General features: G+C 56.7%; 2 protein-coding genes across 2 annotated transcripts; one reads left to right on the forward strand and one right to left on the reverse strand.

Moving 5' to 3' along the window:
* Window positions 1–282: 282 nt before the first annotated feature.
* VOLCADRAFT_108288 (uncharacterized protein) lies at window positions 283–13651 on the reverse strand (the record flags this gene model as incomplete). Its single annotated transcript, XM_002958703.1, has 15 exons — window positions 283–603; window positions 966–1171; window positions 2435–3155; window positions 3287–3529; window positions 3780–3962; window positions 4557–4877; window positions 5038–5208; window positions 5429–5596; window positions 5980–7335; window positions 7523–7606; window positions 8009–8116; window positions 8197–9966; window positions 10046–10142; window positions 10648–12889; window positions 13315–13651. The coding sequence occupies 15 exons, from the start codon at window positions 13649–13651 to the stop codon at window positions 283–285; spliced, it is 8328 nt and encodes a 2775-aa protein (XP_002958749.1).
* Window positions 13652–14429: 778 nt separating this feature from the next.
* VOLCADRAFT_78083 (uncharacterized protein) lies at window positions 14430–16829 on the forward strand. The gene is made up of 4 exons (XM_002958685.1): window positions 14430–14624; window positions 14698–14796; window positions 15556–15723; window positions 16157–16829. Exons 1-4 carry the CDS (start codon window positions 14457–14459, stop codon window positions 16229–16231), a joined length of 510 nt encoding a protein of 169 aa, XP_002958731.1. The 5' UTR covers window positions 14430–14456; the 3' UTR covers window positions 16232–16829.
* The last annotated feature ends 1393 nt before the right edge of the window (window positions 16830–18222 follow it).

An 18222-nucleotide genomic window follows, 5' to 3' on the forward strand; every position in this document is an offset into this window, starting at 1 on the left:
TACCCTGCAAATAATTGCTACCCAGGTATGTTGGCTCTTGAAACGAGCGCAGGCCCGTCAAGTTTACGGGCATCATGGCTGTGATTGTCGTTTCGCGCGCCTGCAAGGGGCAGCCGGTGTTGTTGCCAAGGGGAGTTCAGGATGTGAGCATACGTAGTCAACCACCCGGCTGTTGCACTTGGCCACGCGGACAGAGGCATTCCTGCGGTGGACTTAATTGTTCGTGCAGTGAGTCCAACCTGCCAATTGCAAATTTATATGCTTATTCCGTGCATTCGCGTATCACGGGCGCCACAGCAGTAAGATCTGCGTGAACTTGGTGGCGAAGGCGAAGGCGTTGTTGACGGCCGGGTTGGCCAGATGGTCGTTCAGGTTCTCAATGGGCCCCTTGCCGGTCACAATGGCCTGCACGAAGAAGCCGAACATGGAGAACATGGCCAGGCGGCCGTTCTTGATCTCCTTGACCTTGAGCTCGGCGAAGGTGTCCGGGTCGTCAGCCAGGCCCAGGGGGTCGAACGACTCGCCGGGGTACAGCGGGTCCAGGCCCTCGCCGGCCGGGCCGCCGTTCACACGGTAGCCCTCCACCAGGCCCATCAGGATCACCTGCGCGGCACGTGAGCAGCGAGAGCGGGGGAGAAGACAGCGGTCAATACGGATAAGCAACACGCCATCTAACGCGTCGTCTGCTCGCTTGGGGTTACGCTGCAATAAAACCAAGCTGGATAGGAAACGAGACACCCAGATTCCTGGATGTGCGATATCGCACAATGCTCACATGCCACAAGGCTCAAACTAGGCATCCAAAGCCAAGCTGAATGTAAGAGCGCGCAAAAGGCAGGGGAGCTTACCACAGTCAAGCGCTGGCAGAGAACAGCTGCCGCGCCTCACCTTGTTTCACCTAGCCAGCTAACAAGTAAGGCGACCGGACACATTCCTAAGCATGCAGCCACGTCCCTCCCGCCCACCTGGCACGCCAGCGTCGCGACGATGTTCTGAGCGTGCACCAGCGACGGGTTGCCCAGGTAGTCCAGGCCGCCCTCCTGGAAGATCTGAGCGCCGGCCTTGAACCACACAGCCTCACCGAACTGCACGCCGTTCTTGGACAGCAGCTCGGGGGTCAGGCAGCCCAGAGCGCATGGATCAGCTCCAGCTCGCGGTAGCGCTTGAACGTCTCCGGGTCAGCGGACAGGCCGGCAGTGTCCCAGCCGTAGTCACCGGGGAACTCGCCAGTCAGGTAGGCAGGGATGGGTGGCCAGTGCGCCTCAGCCCGGGGCAGTGGCAGCCCTTAGGCAACGGCAAGGCACATCCTCATGCCGGTACAGTGCCATAAAATGTGAACACCGAAACCAACCCTGCTGCACCCTGCCACGCGCAAGATGTATATCGTGGCGGCCTTTACCCGCCCTTACCATCATTACTTCATATCTGCACTTCTCAACGTTCCTTGTGCTCTTTCTCTGGCATCGATACATTTCGCACATGCGCACCAGTTGGGGACTATATGTGTACGAAATGTTCAATACCGGCACAAGAGTACACGGAACCCAGCCAGGCCACCTTTTCAAAGGCCTGGCTTGAAATTTTACCGTCTTTTACAAGTCCTTTCGTGCTGCATGGGAACGCTAAAAGGATAGTTACATGGAAAAAATGTCACACTTGCGTAGTTGGAAACCGCGCGTGAGACCCCAACAGTTGTCTCGCGCGAATGTGTATAAGCGCACGATTTATTTTGGGGGCTTGATGTGAACGTCACCGTACTATCCCATGTCATGGCAAACCTTACGAGATTGTCGGCAGGAGCGCGCTTGAAAATCACTACCCCCATACTTGACCGCAAGGCCATATGATGGCATGCATAGCAAAAAACACCCACGACCTTATCCAAGCTCCTGTACTCAGACCATTCAGACCCCTGCCCAACCTGCGCCCATCTTATGCTTGTGCCCAAGGAGGACTTGTGGCAATGAGGGCTGTGGCCGCAGTGCACCCACTTCAGTAGCCCTCATTCTTCCCCCACGACGACAGACATGAGGCCTGTCCAACGCACCGAACGGGAAGGAGCAATCATGGCCAGCGGTGGCCACAATTGCAGCAGTGGCCAGTAGGGTTACGCCTATCCGTGCACTAGATATGCATGGAGGCAGTCAGTGAAGCCCCGCCTGCACACATACGCCCAATCAATGCTCTGCATGCTAACTAAGCACTGCGCAAACCTAGGACCAACAACAATAGAGCACACTTTTAAAGCATTCGACTCGCAACGTCGACATCCCATCAGCATTTAGCTACAAGCCGGCTCGTCACGCGTCACGTCGGACCACCAAACCCTCTAGGACCAGCCCACTCCCTGGGCCTTGCTGACTCGGAGGTCACAGTCCGCTTTCCGCCAGCTTTAAACGACGTTCCCGCGACAGCATTAGTCCTGAGCCCGCACCTACTGTCGCTGACAGATCTAACGCTCCCGGTGGCATAGTCGTACTGCCAGTGCCGGTCCTGGGGCTCCCAAGGATCTGAGGCTGTGGCGGGGAGCGGAAGGCTGCTGTGCTCCCTGCATCCCGCCCAAAAGGCTGTAACACCCGGGAGCCTTCCGGGGAAGGCGCAATAGGCCCTATGCTGGACAGTGATGGCTGGCTGTACACACTGTACGTCTGACGGAAGCTGCTCTGCAAGCCTCCGCCGGTGCTGGTAGCGGGCAATGATGCGCGTGGCTCGATGCGGCTGCCTGAAATAATCCCAACATACGCGTGCGGTGGACTACCGTCTGGGACAACTGGAGTCAGCACATTCGAAGCGACTGCAGCAATGGTGCTGGGACGGGCTCGCAGCGGAGAGGTTGTGGGGTATGAGAGCGTGGTGCTCAGCGTGTAGCTGCCGGATGTGCCAGGAGGGACTGCAGCCACGCTCAAGGACCGTTGCCTGCCTGGTTGCTGAGCAAGCCGCTGTTCCAAGCCGTGCAACGTACTCCGCAAGTTTGCCTGCTGCGTGGACAGGGTTGTCATGTCTTGTGCCAGGTTACCTGGAGCCGTATGAAGAGCATGGGACGATGGCGCACGCACGAACGCAGCCGGTGGGGATGTCTCCACCGCTACGGGCGTCGAATGTTCGCCAATGGGCGTGCTTGTCCCGGGGCTGGTAGCCGTTACGGTTGGCGTGGCCTGCAGGGGCAAGACCGCAAGTCACTAGCCTTGGACTAAAAGGGCTCGAACAAGACAATCCAGAAAGTTGATTGGCGGTGTACTAGACAACAGGTACACGGTTCCTTAACCGCAGTGGCCTAAGCACTGACCTGCCGGGCATCTGCAGGTTTTGAGGTTAAGGACATGCCCAGCAGCGGCGGTGACACTTGGCTGGCCGTCGGGCCAGTCAGAGCCGTCCCACTGGAAGACGCCACAGCCTGAAAATCTGGCCTTCCGGCTGCCGTTATAGCCTGATGAGTCAGGTGGTGGCGTAACTCGTCCAGGACTGCCTGCCGGTTCGCCAGCTGTGCTGTCAGGAGAGTACGGTCCTCACGTGCGCTATTCAACTGATCCTGCACAGCCGGCAGACATAGGAACGGAAGGACGGTGGACGGGTAGGGCTGGACACAGGATTGTGTTGTGACCGACCAGGAGCACGGACTGAGCGCGGAGCATCCGTGCATGGATGCAGCCCTTTGCAACAACGGGTTTGATAAGTCATCGTGAACTGCTAAAAAACATGGACTTTTATCACTCAGGCTGGGTCTGTCTTATGCACAGCTTTCGCATAACCGTAAATGCGCCTGTCCCTATGGACCATACCAGAGCTGCTTCCAGGGACTCGACCAGCGCTGCTCCTTGCCGCGCCAGCAGCGCCGCAAGCGCGTTAATGTCATCTGGCAGAGCGCTGCTGCCGGGCATTGTGCGCGGGCTGGTGGTCAGCACCGTGGCTGAGAGAGGCTGCAGGTCCAAGGCGATGCAGCGGCGTAGCGCTATGCCGAGGTCCTGTGACCGCAGCGGATCAACATAACATGCATACATAGGCAACAGGTAACAGGCCCGTAACCTTAATGCGCTCGTGAGTGGCAATCATCCGCAATCGACGCGGTGAAAGAAAATCGTGCTGCCGATAAAGCCTTCACTGTCAGGGGACGGGGTGGACATAAAGACCTGCTGCAATCGACCAAACAAGTGCAAACACAGACTGCTTGCGACTTCAGGGCCACCTTTCCTAGGCCTTATTGTCAACGCATTACAGCCGCTGCCAAACCGAAGGTGGTTGATGAGACCACCTGAAGCCCCTAGCATGCATATCGACTGACTCACAGCGCTATGCATCTGATTTTATATGCAGAACAACCACAGGGAGCAAGGCAAGTCGATAGGTTATCATGGAGGGGGCCACACCGCCGCAGTTTGAGGAGTACGCAATCGCAATGGTCGATCCATCACTATAAAACCCTAAGTTCCATCTGTAAATGTCATCGATGGACTGTATCCACAACGAAACAAACATCACAACAATAAACACGAGAAAATTTTATCTCGGCGAAACGGAAAAGGACGCAAGAAAACTTCTTTTGTAACCGACCCACGCACCGCTGAAAGACGGCCGAGGCGATGGGAAGCTGCTTCAAGTTGCACCTGTCCTTGAACCTGCTCTTCCGTGCGACGCTTTTGCTCCGCCACTAGCTGCTCGCGGAGTCGCCGTACTGCTTCTTTCTTTGAAAGGTAGCGCGTGTGAAGATCCTCGCTGACGTTGCGCCACTGCTCCAACTGCAATTGCAGGCTGTTAATGGTCGCCGCGCTTACGAATTCGGCACCGCTGGGACCAGTTAGGCCATGAGGCGGCGGGCTACTCGCAGCATGCCCTAGATCTACGGCAGCAGCGGCAGTTGGGCCCCTCGCATACTCCAGCTCCTGCAACAGGCGGGCATTCTGGCGGTGCACAAAGCACATGCCAGCGAAAGAGGACCGTATCTACCACCAAACCTAACCTCAACTTTTCCAATGGCTTTAGTTAAACTGTTCACTGGCTCACAAAAGGACTGCATGAATAAGCATGCTGACGGCAACCAACCTCCTCGTCCTTCTCAATCAGTTGTTGCTCAAGGGTAATAGCACCCGCCGCATGACGTCGTGGGGATTGCTGCTGCGAGGACCGTTGCCTGCCTGCGTCCGGCGCCTGACCTAACTTTGGCGTCGATGACGCAGCCTCGTCTGAACTAAGCCGCGTTTCCAAGGCCGCAACCTGCATACATGAGGATCAGACATTGGCGGTGTTGCACCTTTCACGGCGGCCCTCTCCACCACGTCATGGCCTCCAGGCATGTATCAGAAAATGCGATTTATTTGAGTATTTGCAGTGCAAAGCCAGCCTAGGTAAACTCAGCAAGAGCACCATGTTATCGGGACACCCTGTCCAGGATACCTCACGGAAGGCGCATCCATACACAACACAAGTCCATCACCTGTTTCTCAAGGCGGCGTATCGTGAATTCGCTATCCGCAAACTTGCTCTGCAGCGCCGCAACAGTGCCGTGGTATTTGTCAAGGTCATTGTCCGCTGCGGAATCCCCGCCCCCGGCTCCGGTATCATTGGTTACGAGCCGTGGTGACAACGTTGTCGGTTGCACATTCTGTGCACGGCATAGCAGCGGAGTGAAACAGCGTCATGAAACAGCAAACTGCGGCCATCATATAATAGTTCCACCGGCAGGACAACTTCCCATGATGACACGTGCGCGAAACCCAGTCGCCGTTTACCCCGTATACATCGGCGCACGACGGCTGTTGGCGGATGTGGATCCGTCCTTGAGCGGTTTCACGCATCGAGAGCTTAAAACATTGCAAATTGTCTGTAGAGATAACTAGGACACCAGCTTCATTACAACCAAGGCATTCATGAATCCACACATGAGGCCTAAGCAATATCTAATACACCGAAGGGGCCACTTCTCCATGCCAGAACACAACCAAGCTTCCCACACAGCACCCTAGTTCGCAATTCCCCCAAACTCACCTGCTGGGTCACTTGCAGAGCTAGTTTGAGCGCATCCACGGTCTCCTGTAGAGTTATCAACGAGCGGTCCTTCGCAGCCATGAGCTCCCCTTTCACCGACAGCTCAACATTCGCCGCCTGCAGGTCCGCGCGTGCTGCCTGCAGCTCGGAGCGGGAGGCTTGTAGCTGGCCCCGCAAGGCCTCGACCTGCGCCTCCAAATCCCGGCGGCCAAGCTCCCCCGAGCGAAACTGGCTCATCTCCGCCTGTAGCGCCGCACATTCCGCCAACAGTTGCGCGCGTTCAGTGCGCAGCACCGCCACTTGCTCCGCGATCCATTCGTCCGCCTGCGCCTTCACCCCTTGCGTGGGCTGCGGCACTGCAGCAACATCTCCGTCGAGCTTGCGGCGCAGCTCCAACACCTCGTCATGCAGCGCGTCGCGCGCCAGCTCCGCAGCACGCAGGCGATCCTCCAGGACAGCGTCGGCAACACCACTCAGCCTTCGGGTTGCACCCACTTCTTCTTGGAGTTCTTCATCCGCATGCTGCATTGTCCCGGACCCCTTGTCCGCAGTGCTTGCGCGCTGCCCTCCGGTAATTATGTGACGCTCCTCCAGATTGCTGCCGTGAGATGCACGAGGTGCGCCGCAGCTGAGGGTCGCGTCTGCCAGCTCGCTCTGCAGTTCCGTGAGACGCGCTTCCAGCTCCTGCACCCGTTGCTGTGCTTCGATGGCTGCTGCCTGCGCGGCCAGCAGCTCCGCCGACGTCACCTCGGCAGTGCTAGCGGTCTCTGTGACGGTATCATGCCGATGGTATTCCGCCTCCGCCAGCGCCGCCTCCATCTTGGCGGCCTGCTCACCACGCGTCTGCGCCAGGGAGGCTTGCGCTTCCAGCTCATACTCCAGGAAGTCTACCTGGCCGCGCAGCTGCGCCTGCACGTTGTCCTCGGCTGATAGGGCCGTGCGGAGGTCACGCGCTTCAGCCTGTAGCCCTGCAGCGTAGGCCCGCAGCCTCGAGATCTCCTCCCGCGCCTCGGCCGCAGCCGCTGCTGCCTCCTCTGCTCGTTCGCGCCAAAAACTGGCATCCGAGCGTGCCTTCTCCACCTCGTCCATCAAACCCATGATCCTGTCTTTCAGTGCATTTATTTCCTCAACGGCCTGGACCAGCTTGGTCTCGGTGGAGTCCCGCGCCTGCTGCATGTTCTCCAGAACCGATTGCAGGTCCCCAACTTGGGCTTGTGTCTGCGACGCCTCGGCTGCCAGCACCGAGACTGAAGCGCGCACATCCTCCAGCTTGGCCTCAGCGCTTGCCAGTTCGCGCGTCCTATCCTCAATCAACCGTTGGAGCCGCTCACACTCACTGCTCTTCAACTTTAGCACCTGCACATGGAAACCAAGGCATACATTCGTAGTTCTGAGGGCAGAGTTGGCATCAGCTACGACTTATCTTCATGATAGCAAGCCGTAAGCAGTTTGTTTCCACACGTACCCCCTGCGCATAGCCGCGCACAGCTGATCCCAACCGGATTAGGCTGTACAAATTTCCTTACCCAGTCACGCTGCGCACCTCTTGGATTTCAACAATGGCAAGTGCAGCATCCTGACCAGGGCCAAGTTGCTCCGCAGCGGCTACGGTTTGTTGCTCCGCAGCCTTCCAGCGCAGACACACCAGTGTTCGCGGGGGGTTAGGGAAGTAAGGGACAGACGGCCCAGGCAGTCAAGCCAAATGACTTCAGGCGCCGCGTACATGCGGCGCTTACTCTCTTCGCTAGTCAGCCACCGGACCATTGCAACTATATGTATCATGCATTAGTGTGCTTACAAAATCGTGCTGATATGCAGGTATGCGTTTATACCGCGACCCCGTGTCTTTAGGAGAGACTGACCCCAGGATGCTGTCCTAACCAACTCGACCCCGTAGCTGAAGTACATGCATGGCGCTGGTGCGCTGTCGGCACAGTGCACAAGCGGATTGAGCTCCTGCACAGCTCCAGGAGTGCGTCGCCATGCCACGTTACCGTGCAACAGTAGTCGCTGCTCTCTTAACGCTCACCGAATTTGCATTCTCAGCTGTACGCAACGCAGAAGTCAAGGCGTTGCGTGCATGCTGCAGCTTTTCCTCCAGTGTGTTCTTCTCGCCCAATTCCTTGTTGAATGCGGTCTGCATGCGAATGTTACGATTCCTTAGGAGGAGCCCATTGACTGCATCCCAGCCTCCGCAAGAGGTGCACCGCCGCATACCTTCAACTCATCCCGCTCAACCTCACAAGCTAGTAGCTGCCGCTGAAGCTCCTCTATTAAGCTCTTCTTTCCCTCAACAGCCGCCTGCTCTGCCTCCAAGGCACGCCGGTTCTCCTCGCGGCAGCCATCTGCCGCCGCCAAGTCCGCCACCGTCAACGCCAGCTCCTGCCTTAGGTCGGCAACCTGCATCCGGAGCACAGCGCTCTGCTGCTCGTGCAACGCCACGGCCGCCTCCGCCTCCGCGGTCCTCCTCTCCAGGGCGTCACGTACCTCCGCCAGCTCCTGTCGCAATTGCTCCACGAGTAGCTGGTTAGGCATGTCTTGAGGGTTCTCTGCAGCGCTCCGAGTTGCAATCATTCCCGGGCCCCGGCCAACATCCCCGGACATACAAATCGTTGCATCCTCCGGCTGCCGCTGAAGGCTGGCGCACCCTCTCAAAGCCGCATCATGCTCGGCCTGCAGTTCTTGCACCTGACCTGACGCCGCGTCGGCCGGCGTTAGCTCCATCGCGGCCTGGTCAGTTGGGAGTAATTTCATGGAAAGGTCGGCAGCTTCTGGAGCACGGTCATGCAGACCGCCCAGAACAATAGAACTCCCCGATGAGGCCCTGCGAAGTTGCTCCAACTCTGCCTTGAGCGACGTAATTGTGATCAGCAGCATTTTGCGTTCCATCGCCCATGCCTTGTTGTCAGCAGAGGACACATGCTCTGCTACTGGGTCTACGCCGACTGCCTCCTCCTGTCCGCCGTCGCGGCTGCCTCGAAGCTGACTCCGTAGCCTACGTACATCAGCATTCAGCGTAGCCACAGTAGATTCCAGGTCGGCGGCTTGGTCACGTGCTGCCGCCGCCTTGTCTTCTGCGGCCCGCAGCTGGCGCCGCAGCTCGGCCTCCATATTTTTGGCGTCCGGCCCGTCCAGGTAATGGCCCACCATGCTTCGCTCCAGCCCCGGCGTGGCCTGTGCCTGCGCGGTGCGTGCTTCCTGCAACGCCTGTCGCAACTGCCCGCGCTCTGCCTGCCAGGCTGCCCGCTCCTGCGTCTTCTGCTGGGCAGTGTGCTCCATGAACTTCAGTTGTTGCTGCGCAACCGATGCCTTCCAGGCGGCATCACAACCCCAAGTGACAATTTTTTGCAACTTTAAGAGCATAACCTTCTCTGTACCCGCATCAAGAGTTTCCTTGCCCTTGTGCAGCTCCTGGGCATCCCGCAGGCCGGGCGGTGCTGGCCCGCCCGATCGGGCCACCTGAAGCTGTGCCTGTGTCAAGATGTCGCGGTACAAGGTCAGCCGAGCCGGCCCCTCCAGGCCCTGCGCCTGGGGGTGTGGAGGCAGCGAGTGCACCAAGCCTCCCTCCGGAGCCCCTCCAGTCGACGGCTGTGCCTCATGTGGAGCCTGTGATAGGCCCACAGACCCCGGCAGCGAACCTGCGCCCAAGCTCCCGGCCATGTCCCGCTGCCGCGATGCCTGTTCGCTGGGCCCAAGGCTGTTGCTTGGCGGCACCGCGGCCACGCTCCCGGTGGCACCGGCATCCGACTGGCTTCGGCAGTAACGGGCTTTAGTGGCCGCAGTGCTAGCATCGCCGCGGTGTGCCCGCAGCTCGTTTAGCTGTTGCTCCAAGCGCGTTGTAAGGTCAGTGTATTTGCGGAGCTCTCCTCTGAGGCCGGCCACGAGGGTGTTCTTCTGACCTAGCTCCTCCCGCAGCGTCTGACACGGTCCAGGAACCGAGAGAGACATTAAGACCAAGGACCATGTTATAAGCCAAGTGAAAGACGTCTGCAATGGAAGACGTTCGGTGCAGCGAGACAGCATCTTTGCTCATTAAGTATCATCGGCGTCAGAAAGGCTTGCTTACCTCAAGTTCATCCACCAGACGCTCATCGGCCACGCTCTGCGCACTGCTACTCCTGCCACTACCGTCTGAGCCGCTGTCAACACCTTCCAGCCGCGGGCTACAAGAGGCAAGCGGTGGTGCCAAGAGCTGCCCATCATTCGACTGATGCGTCGGGAGAATACAAGACACGGGACAGATAAGGGAAGGCATCCGGAGGTTAACACGGGCACCACGCCGCTGTCTTATTGACCCTCGGAGCCGAAGTTGATCACTACCATGCTGAAACACTCACCGAACGCAACACCACAATTTTGCATCAACACAAACAGGTTCGTAACAGGTTCGTAACAAAGCATCGGTGGCCATTAATGCCCCATCCCTGTTGCATTCCTACAGTCGGGCAGTACCTTGCGTGGGGCAATAAGGCTCCGAGGTTTCGGCTGTGCGGAAACGCCGCTTCCATCCGTCGACCTGCTCATATGGATAACATTAGGTTAGCGACATGGAGAGGCTGGCCCAGATTCCCAAACGGGTACAGCATCATGGGGAGCGCGGCAGTCGCAACACGACCTTTCAGCAAGCACAGGATGCATCCCGGTGATTTGTGACACTCAGCATCCTACCTGCTCCATGCGGGCCCGCCTCGGAAAGGCACGCCCAAGTTCGGCTCGCTTCTGGCCAACATATCCAGGTCCACAACGTCCACCGACCGACGGTGCCGTGGCCGCCAGCTACCCGATTCATCTGCTTCCATCGTCGATGACAAGTCAAGCGCATCCTTGCCGCGTGACAGCTCGACATCCCGACAGGCTTTGTTATCTGTCGGATAACGCGGCTGGATGATGGAACGGTCGCGAAGCAAGTCCTCCAGATCTCCATCGCCATCCTCGTCCATCTCCTCTTTGTCATCCTCTGCAACAGCAGATTGGTGCTGCCGGGTATCCCCTTGCGCGTAACCGGTGCTACTGCCGATGCCCCCGCGGCGCACGGCATGATGCCGACCGCCCACGCCCATTTCCATTAGGCCAGCTGCAGCTGACGCCTCCTGCTCAGCGCAACCAAAAGGATTGTTGATACTTGAAGCACCGGGCCTGCCAGCGCGTCGTTCTGGGCGATTGCTGCCTGGATTTAAGTGATGGCGATATGCCAGGAGGTCCGTGCGCTCCACTTTTGGTCCGATAGCACCGCCCCCTCCATGCCGCTCAGCCATCAGCTTCGCCTGGCGCTGCGCCTCCGCTTGCAGGGCAGCTTGCCGTATAGCTGCTAGCGATTGGCCAGTCCCACGGAAGGTCGAGTTCAGGTCACTGCCAGCGTTGCTGCTGGCGCCAGGACTGCTGCCTGTGACTGTCGTTGCCATTGAATGCATGCTCCCACTGCAGCTGCTACCCCCGTTAACAACATCAGATTTATTGGTCTCTGATGCAAGCGAAGCTGGTGCCGCACGTGTGGTAGCGCCTTCCAAACCGGATGCTGTTGCATTACCAGCTGTTGTGGCTTTCAGATCCGCTTCATCAAATGGCAAATCGTTATCAAGGGCGTTGTCTGAGGCATCACAGGACCGAGCCGCATTATAAGCCAGGTAGCGGGGTCGCGGAAGTTGCAGCGCAGTGATGTTGTTTGCGTCCGTCATCCGGCCGTTGGACCGAGCATCAGCAAAGCCGTTTACAGTAAGCGCAGGTGAAGGCTCGTGTGTTGTACTCGCGCTGACTGCCCCGAATGAATAAATTCCAGACGCCTCGACGGTTGTGGAGGTGTATTGCGACACAGGTGCCGCAACATTGCCGCGGTAATTGCCATCCTGAGCAAAGCCAAGGCGTGTGTGGTTCCAGCCACCCAGAATGCATTCTGGCTCATCCGCACCCCCGCTGCCGCTGTCATCCACCTCCTCCAAGCTATCATCCGCTTCCTCGTCAACAAGATCATCGTCGTAATCATCCGACTCCTCCCCGCACGTAGCAATTGCCGGCGGATTTTCGCTAAGCATTGCAGCTGCGCCGATGGGCATCCCACGTATCTCTCCCGAAAAAGGGAGGCACGACCGACTGTCTTGATGCGTTGTGGTTTCCAGGATGCGTGTCCCTCCGTCATCGTTGGAGGTCGCAGGTTGGATATCAGCGCCAAGAAACCTCTCCAGCACGGCATGGCGGGGTGTGCTGCTAAGGCCCACCTCAGGCGATAGTTGATGGGCGTCGCCATCGCCTTCCTCTTCAGTGGTTACCTTTTGAAACTCAAGGCCATGCATATCTTGCTGAAGGACGCTGTTAAACTGCTCTTTGCTAATCCCTAGCCGAGAGGTGTCATCTGCAGGGACGCTGCTGCTTGGCACACCAGTGTCGGCACCGTCGCTTGGGACCGGATCTGATGCCTGCAGGACTTCAACTTCCCAAGTCGCCAAAGCATCGTCCACATCTATCTCTGCACACGCCACATACCCACCGTCTGACGGGCTGGCAAGGCACTCGTTACTCCGTAACAGAGACGAACGGCCTGCCGCCGTTACCTCATCCACTGCCCTGATGCCGCTCTCCATGCCGCTAACCTCAGGCTCAGGCAGGGCGCCAAGGTCGCCTTCTTGCGCCATGTCTCCATCCACCCCGAAGATGCTGCTGTTTAATTCCTCCTCCTCCTCCTCCTCACCTTCTCCATCCTCCAGTGAATCATCTATGACGATGGGTACTAGGCCCAGGCCAGGTACAAAGGTCAATGCGACGCGTGGTGATCGAGGGCTCCCCGCCGCCCCTTGCCCGTTGCTGCTGCGCGCTCCGGCTTCCTGCTCATCGTTAGCCTCCGTGTCCGCATTCTGTGCAGCCTCGGCACTTCGGTCTGCGCAATCTGCACCCGCCTCTGCGGAAGGGCCCTTAAAAGCTGATTTCGGAGATGGCGAATGTTGCCTAAGCTCCGACCTTGGTGACGTTCGCATTGGGATGCCACTGCCAGAGAGGGCGTATGTGCTACCTGCAAGTTTTTCCCAAAATCCGCAGGAGACGACCTATGATGTGCCTTGAGAGATTTGGCACGACGGCAAAACTAAGCTACTCTTCCCGGTACGGCAGCCACTGAGCAGCAATAGTCGAAGAGGTCTTGTTAGATAGCAACCTTAAGACACGGACCACGACCGCATGCGCAGCGCGCGTGTGATGTATTGCCTACGAACATGGGAATGGCCGCTCATTTCACTGGACAACATCCCCTAACGCCCCGAGATGGCATTCAGGTATACCAATCCCCAACCAAACCTCCACTCGGGGATTTCATGCCAAGGGGAAGGCAATGGTACGGCGCTGGCGCACCTGGGAGCATGCTGACAAGCTGCTCCAGCGCCAAGCCCGACATTGGAAGGGGCGGCGGTCGCTGCGTGAGGTCGATGTGGATAATGTCGGAGCCGCTGGACTCGCTAGATGGAGGCTCATCTGTTGGCAGCTCTTCATCCCCGTGCTCTGCCATGTCGCGGTCACGTGGGCTCGTCGACCTGGGAGTGCCCTCGCCGTCCGGCTCGCCGCGGTCACCAGGCGAGAGCGCTCCCGTGCTTGGGGCTGCGAACTCTCGCAGAGCCTCATCAATATCAATCTCGAAAGTATCCGCTGACATCGCAGAGTTGGGTGAGCCGTTAAAGGCTAGGGATGACATGTTAATATGGACGGCAGCCTGGGTATGCCAGGCTCTCGTCACCTGCAAACCATAGCCGGGCGAGAAAGGCACGGATACTTTTCAGGTACTTCGCAGGGATCCTGAAACCCGATGCTTCATAACAACCTATGTGGGGATTGCCGTTCCGGTTGGCGGTTACGAACGCCGTCTCGCCCGGCATGCGTGCTCCGCAGCGTCAGCATGCAGACCAGGCAAACCCTGAGAACTTGGTAAACAGCTCCATTCAAGTTTCGTCCAGATAACGAGAATGTATCGTTCAAATTTAGCAAGTGTTGCTTTGCTCCAGTTGAAGCAGCACAAGCTACGGAATTGACCTACGGACGACACTGAACGCTCTAGTCCATCATTATCCTAACTCAGTAATAGCGTTCTTACATTCCAGGGTTTCGAGATGCTGCGAGACCTCCTCACACTTCCCAGCCAGAGGACGAAATGTGCCGCGAAAGTAAGAGCCCAGAGGCAGGATACCCAAGCACCTCAGCAATGCTGTCGGAACATCTATGTAATGCAAGGTCTAAGATAAGAGCGCATCCTCCTCATTGTTCAATTCATGTGGCCGTTTTGCCAAGTGCGGAGCTACCGGAAACAGCAAATTGTTGCATAAGCATGCAGGGTCTTTTTGTATCGTTGATCTCCCTCTGCATGGTCGTAAACTTCCTTTACTTGGGCCGATGTTTGGTTCAACACAAGCCCGTACGTTTGACTACGCCCACTTGACCGCGTAAGGGTTGGATGTCAAACCCAATACCTCAGTTACTTATTAAGCAGCAGTATTATAACGGATATGCAACACCACGCTACGCATGGCACGCTCATATTTGGTGGTAATGACAGGTCTTCTACAAGGCCGAGAGGCCGCGAGCTTACCAAGGACGAAAGCGAAGGGATATTGTATGCATTTGAGACCCTAGATGCAGAAAGAACGGGTTATGTAAGCCGGAAGCAACTAAAGGTATGTCACTACCTGTGGTCGGGTGACTTGATGGTGCACCTACTGCACCGCTTCATAACCTACATGCTCTCAGGTCGCACTAAGGGCACTGGGCTTTGGCGTTAAAAAGGCGGATGTCATGGAGCTTCTCTCCCGACACGGTGAGGAGCACACTGAGCGCTTGGATTTCCAGGTGCGCACACGCATGGCGACCTGTCGAAGGAGTTTTACCTAATTGCTCAGCGGATGCTCTGCCAATGCTTGGATAAAGGGGCTGGGGGCTAAGGAAGGACAGCCGGGGCTGTCCTTCTGCTTGGAGCTTGGGCAGTTTTGAACACAGGCGATTGGGGCAGCGCATGACATATCAAAGCACATTATACGAACTTTATTAAGCACGCTGCCTGCCTTGCATGAGCAGCAGATGTCGTTAGGGGAAACCGTGGGTCCGGCGCGCATCCCAAGCAAGTGGCTTCCAACTCAATTATCTCTTTTACGAGATGCCAACACAATAAGAGCGAAGCAATAGAACTGTACGTGAATAAGTGCGTATACCGGCATACGGATGTAGTTGCGGGCAACCCTTGACCGCTGAACCGTTTTAGTTGCAGCAACGGAAAAGCCCATGGTTGAAATGACGGATGACGTTGCGTGCGCAGGTTGGGAAAATATCATATAGGCAAATATTCGGAAGGCCCCTGACCAACATACTCTTGACTTTGCCATTGTTTCGTTGCAGATGCACTTTGTGGTGTACTTCTGGCCATAGTTTACAGTCAGTTACTCCGTACTCGCAGAATTTGCGTGGTTAGACGCAGACAGTTAGTGACGGCCGAGCTCATATATATACATATATATGTATACACCAAGACTTGCCTGCAAAATAGTATGAAGCTCAGCACATGCAGATGTCGCATGGATCTCCCGAGTCGACCCTTGTTCCGCTACGCTGCAGACGTTTCGCAAGCTCGTCGCGGACCAGCTTTCGCAACGGAGCGTGCTTGACGAGCATCGTCGGGCTTTCCAGCTTTTCGACGTTCTAGGGCAGGGCGCGATCGATTTCATTACACTAAAGCGTGTCGCCCGAAGCCTGAACCTAGACATTCCGGACGAGGAGCTCCAGGTAGGAAATGGTAGCTTGCAATAACCTGTGCCCATGCATGGATGCATTAAGCAAGTAGCAACGCGTGCTTGAGACATAGGGGCCATAGGGCGTGTACTTGGGCGCGATCCTCGTGCCACCAATGCAGCGGTCCTGCGCCGCATAGACTCACAACATTAGTATTAAGACTTGTTACAATATAGCCCATGCGCGCATTGCTCGGGGAAAAAGATCGTCCGGTTTAATGTGCCATTCGCTCGCGTGCCTGGAGCTGCACTGACAAGGACACCAAGCGTAACGGAAGGCTTGCAGTACATGCACACCTTTGTTCCACTCCCACCGTGTCCACTGCCAACTAGCTTGGCAGGCCCTATACTCAAAATGTCGTGCCCCACTAACCCTGAAAGACACCAGCGCTTACAACAAAAATGCACAACAATATTGCTTACTTCAGGACATGATACACGAATTCGGCAAGGACGGTATGATCACCGAACAAGACTGGCTAGCTATCATGAGTACAGACTGAATCAAGATCCACCAATGGGGCCGCGCTTCTGCGTTACAACAGGCCGTGTGCCCTTAACCTTTCTGTGATATAACCGGATACCACCAACGAGTCCTCTTGAGCCGCTACCGCAACTGCATGGATAGGGCGCGCACAGCAAGCGCCAGCTCGCAGGGGTCACTGTTCAAGAGTGCTTGCATGTCGACCAAGTCCGTTGGCCACAGCTGGCGAAGCTCCACGAGACCTGCCCGGGCCCATGAACGCACAAATCGCGCGCAGATGTAATTCGTTTGAGATGCAGAATATTGTGGTTCCATTATGACAGACGCTGCCTCGCATTTCCAGCCCTGGGGTTTGCTGCTGCAGCCTAGACAGATGTATGAAGAGTGTTTTAGGCTTGACCAGGTTTGCAGTTCTATCGACGAGCATCGAGTGACTTGTAGAAGTCCGATGGGCAGGGAAAGAGTCTTAAGCCGACGAACCCCGAGGTGCAGCGTTTTCCCGCTTATTTTGTATAGCTACGGTGCCGAGAGCCGTGGGGTCGGCAATGTCACTGTTTCATCTGCCAATATTGCCTGTGACTCCGATTTATCACACCTTTCTCTGTAACCAGCCAGGGAAGAGCTGGGTCGTGCATGATCATAGCTTGCACCACGTCCAGCGGCAGCGAGAATCTGTCAAGCAGCGACAAGCTGCGGCGCAGCTGCTCCTCCACCTCGCCTCGAGGGGGTTCCAAGTAAAGCCTACATCAGGGGAGTGCTCTGGTATAAACGGAGGACCAGTCCTAACAACAGGCTGAACGAATCTCATTAGTCATCCTTGTCCGCTGTGGATGGGACCTTGACCCCACATAATTGCGTTATGTTTTGAGGTACAATCATTCATTGCACAGGCCAGCGGCCAGGAAGGTACTAAAAGCCACGGACTCGGTAACCCGGGAGACCAGAGGCACACCCCGACCTAGAGTCTGCCGTACGCACGTGTTTTGTCGATGCTACAGTCGTATGACGCGACACTTGATGGGGGAAGAGGTTGAAAAACAACACAATTAATTAAAGACATAGTGGGTTGGCCACCTCATGTCCCCCCACTTAACCATCGCCGCTTGCACCCTAGCGGCATGCATCCAGGCAATGCAAAGCCTGACTGGTTTGGAAGGGCCCTTAACGGCAAACGGAGACAACAGTTCCTGGGTTTTGATTAGTCAGAAGCTTACGGCAAGGGCTTTTCGGCTGAACCAGCGCCCACGTTACGACTATATACAATCACTGCATGTCGGATTCTTGTCGCCTACTTGGTTGGGTCGTTATTAGGATCCTGCCTTTCTTGAGCAAACATGTCGTTGTATTCTCATCGCCCATGAAACCCCACCTGCAGTATGTACACTCAAGAAAGTACCTGGGTTCAGTAGCCACCAAATGACTGATGTCGCAGGAGGGCAGCAGCACCTTAAGGCCCGTTAGCCGGCCAACAGCTTCATCAGCGCTCATCTCCAACAACTATGAAACGGGCGATATGGGCCGCCATGGGTTGCGGTTAGGTGTTTATCCAGCAGCTAAGCCTGGGACCGTACCAAGCATGGCCAGTTCTCAGTTGTGGCAAGTACAGCATATGCGTCCTAATCGCCAAGAATTGTGCAACCGCGACAGTGCTGAAACCAATGGGGACCCCTATGCTGCATGGAAGTGTGCGCAGCTACACCAGGAGACCGTACGACAGAAAATAACCCATTACGTAAAATGGCCAACGACAAGCGTCCTCGCTCCCCTGCAACTTACAGAAGGGACCTTCGTCATCATAACCGCCAAAGCATCCGGAGATATGAGGAGGATACTGGCAAGGGGACTCCGTTGCGCTTGCAGGTAGACGTCAGCGGCAACATTGACGCGTTTAGCCCTGTTTGGGGCCCGACAAGCAGCCCGAAGCCGGGGTCGAACGCATGCATACGGCATCCATGAGAACCAGATCTCCTTGTATGAATTGACAGGTAAAAGGTATGCATCGCAACCGCG

Source organism: Volvox carteri (assembly GCF_000143455.1).
Source record: "Volvox carteri f. nagariensis unplaced genomic scaffold VOLCAscaffold_103, whole genome shotgun sequence".
Lineage (NCBI taxonomy): Eukaryota > Viridiplantae > Chlorophyta > Chlorophyceae > Chlamydomonadales > Volvocaceae > Volvox > Volvox carteri.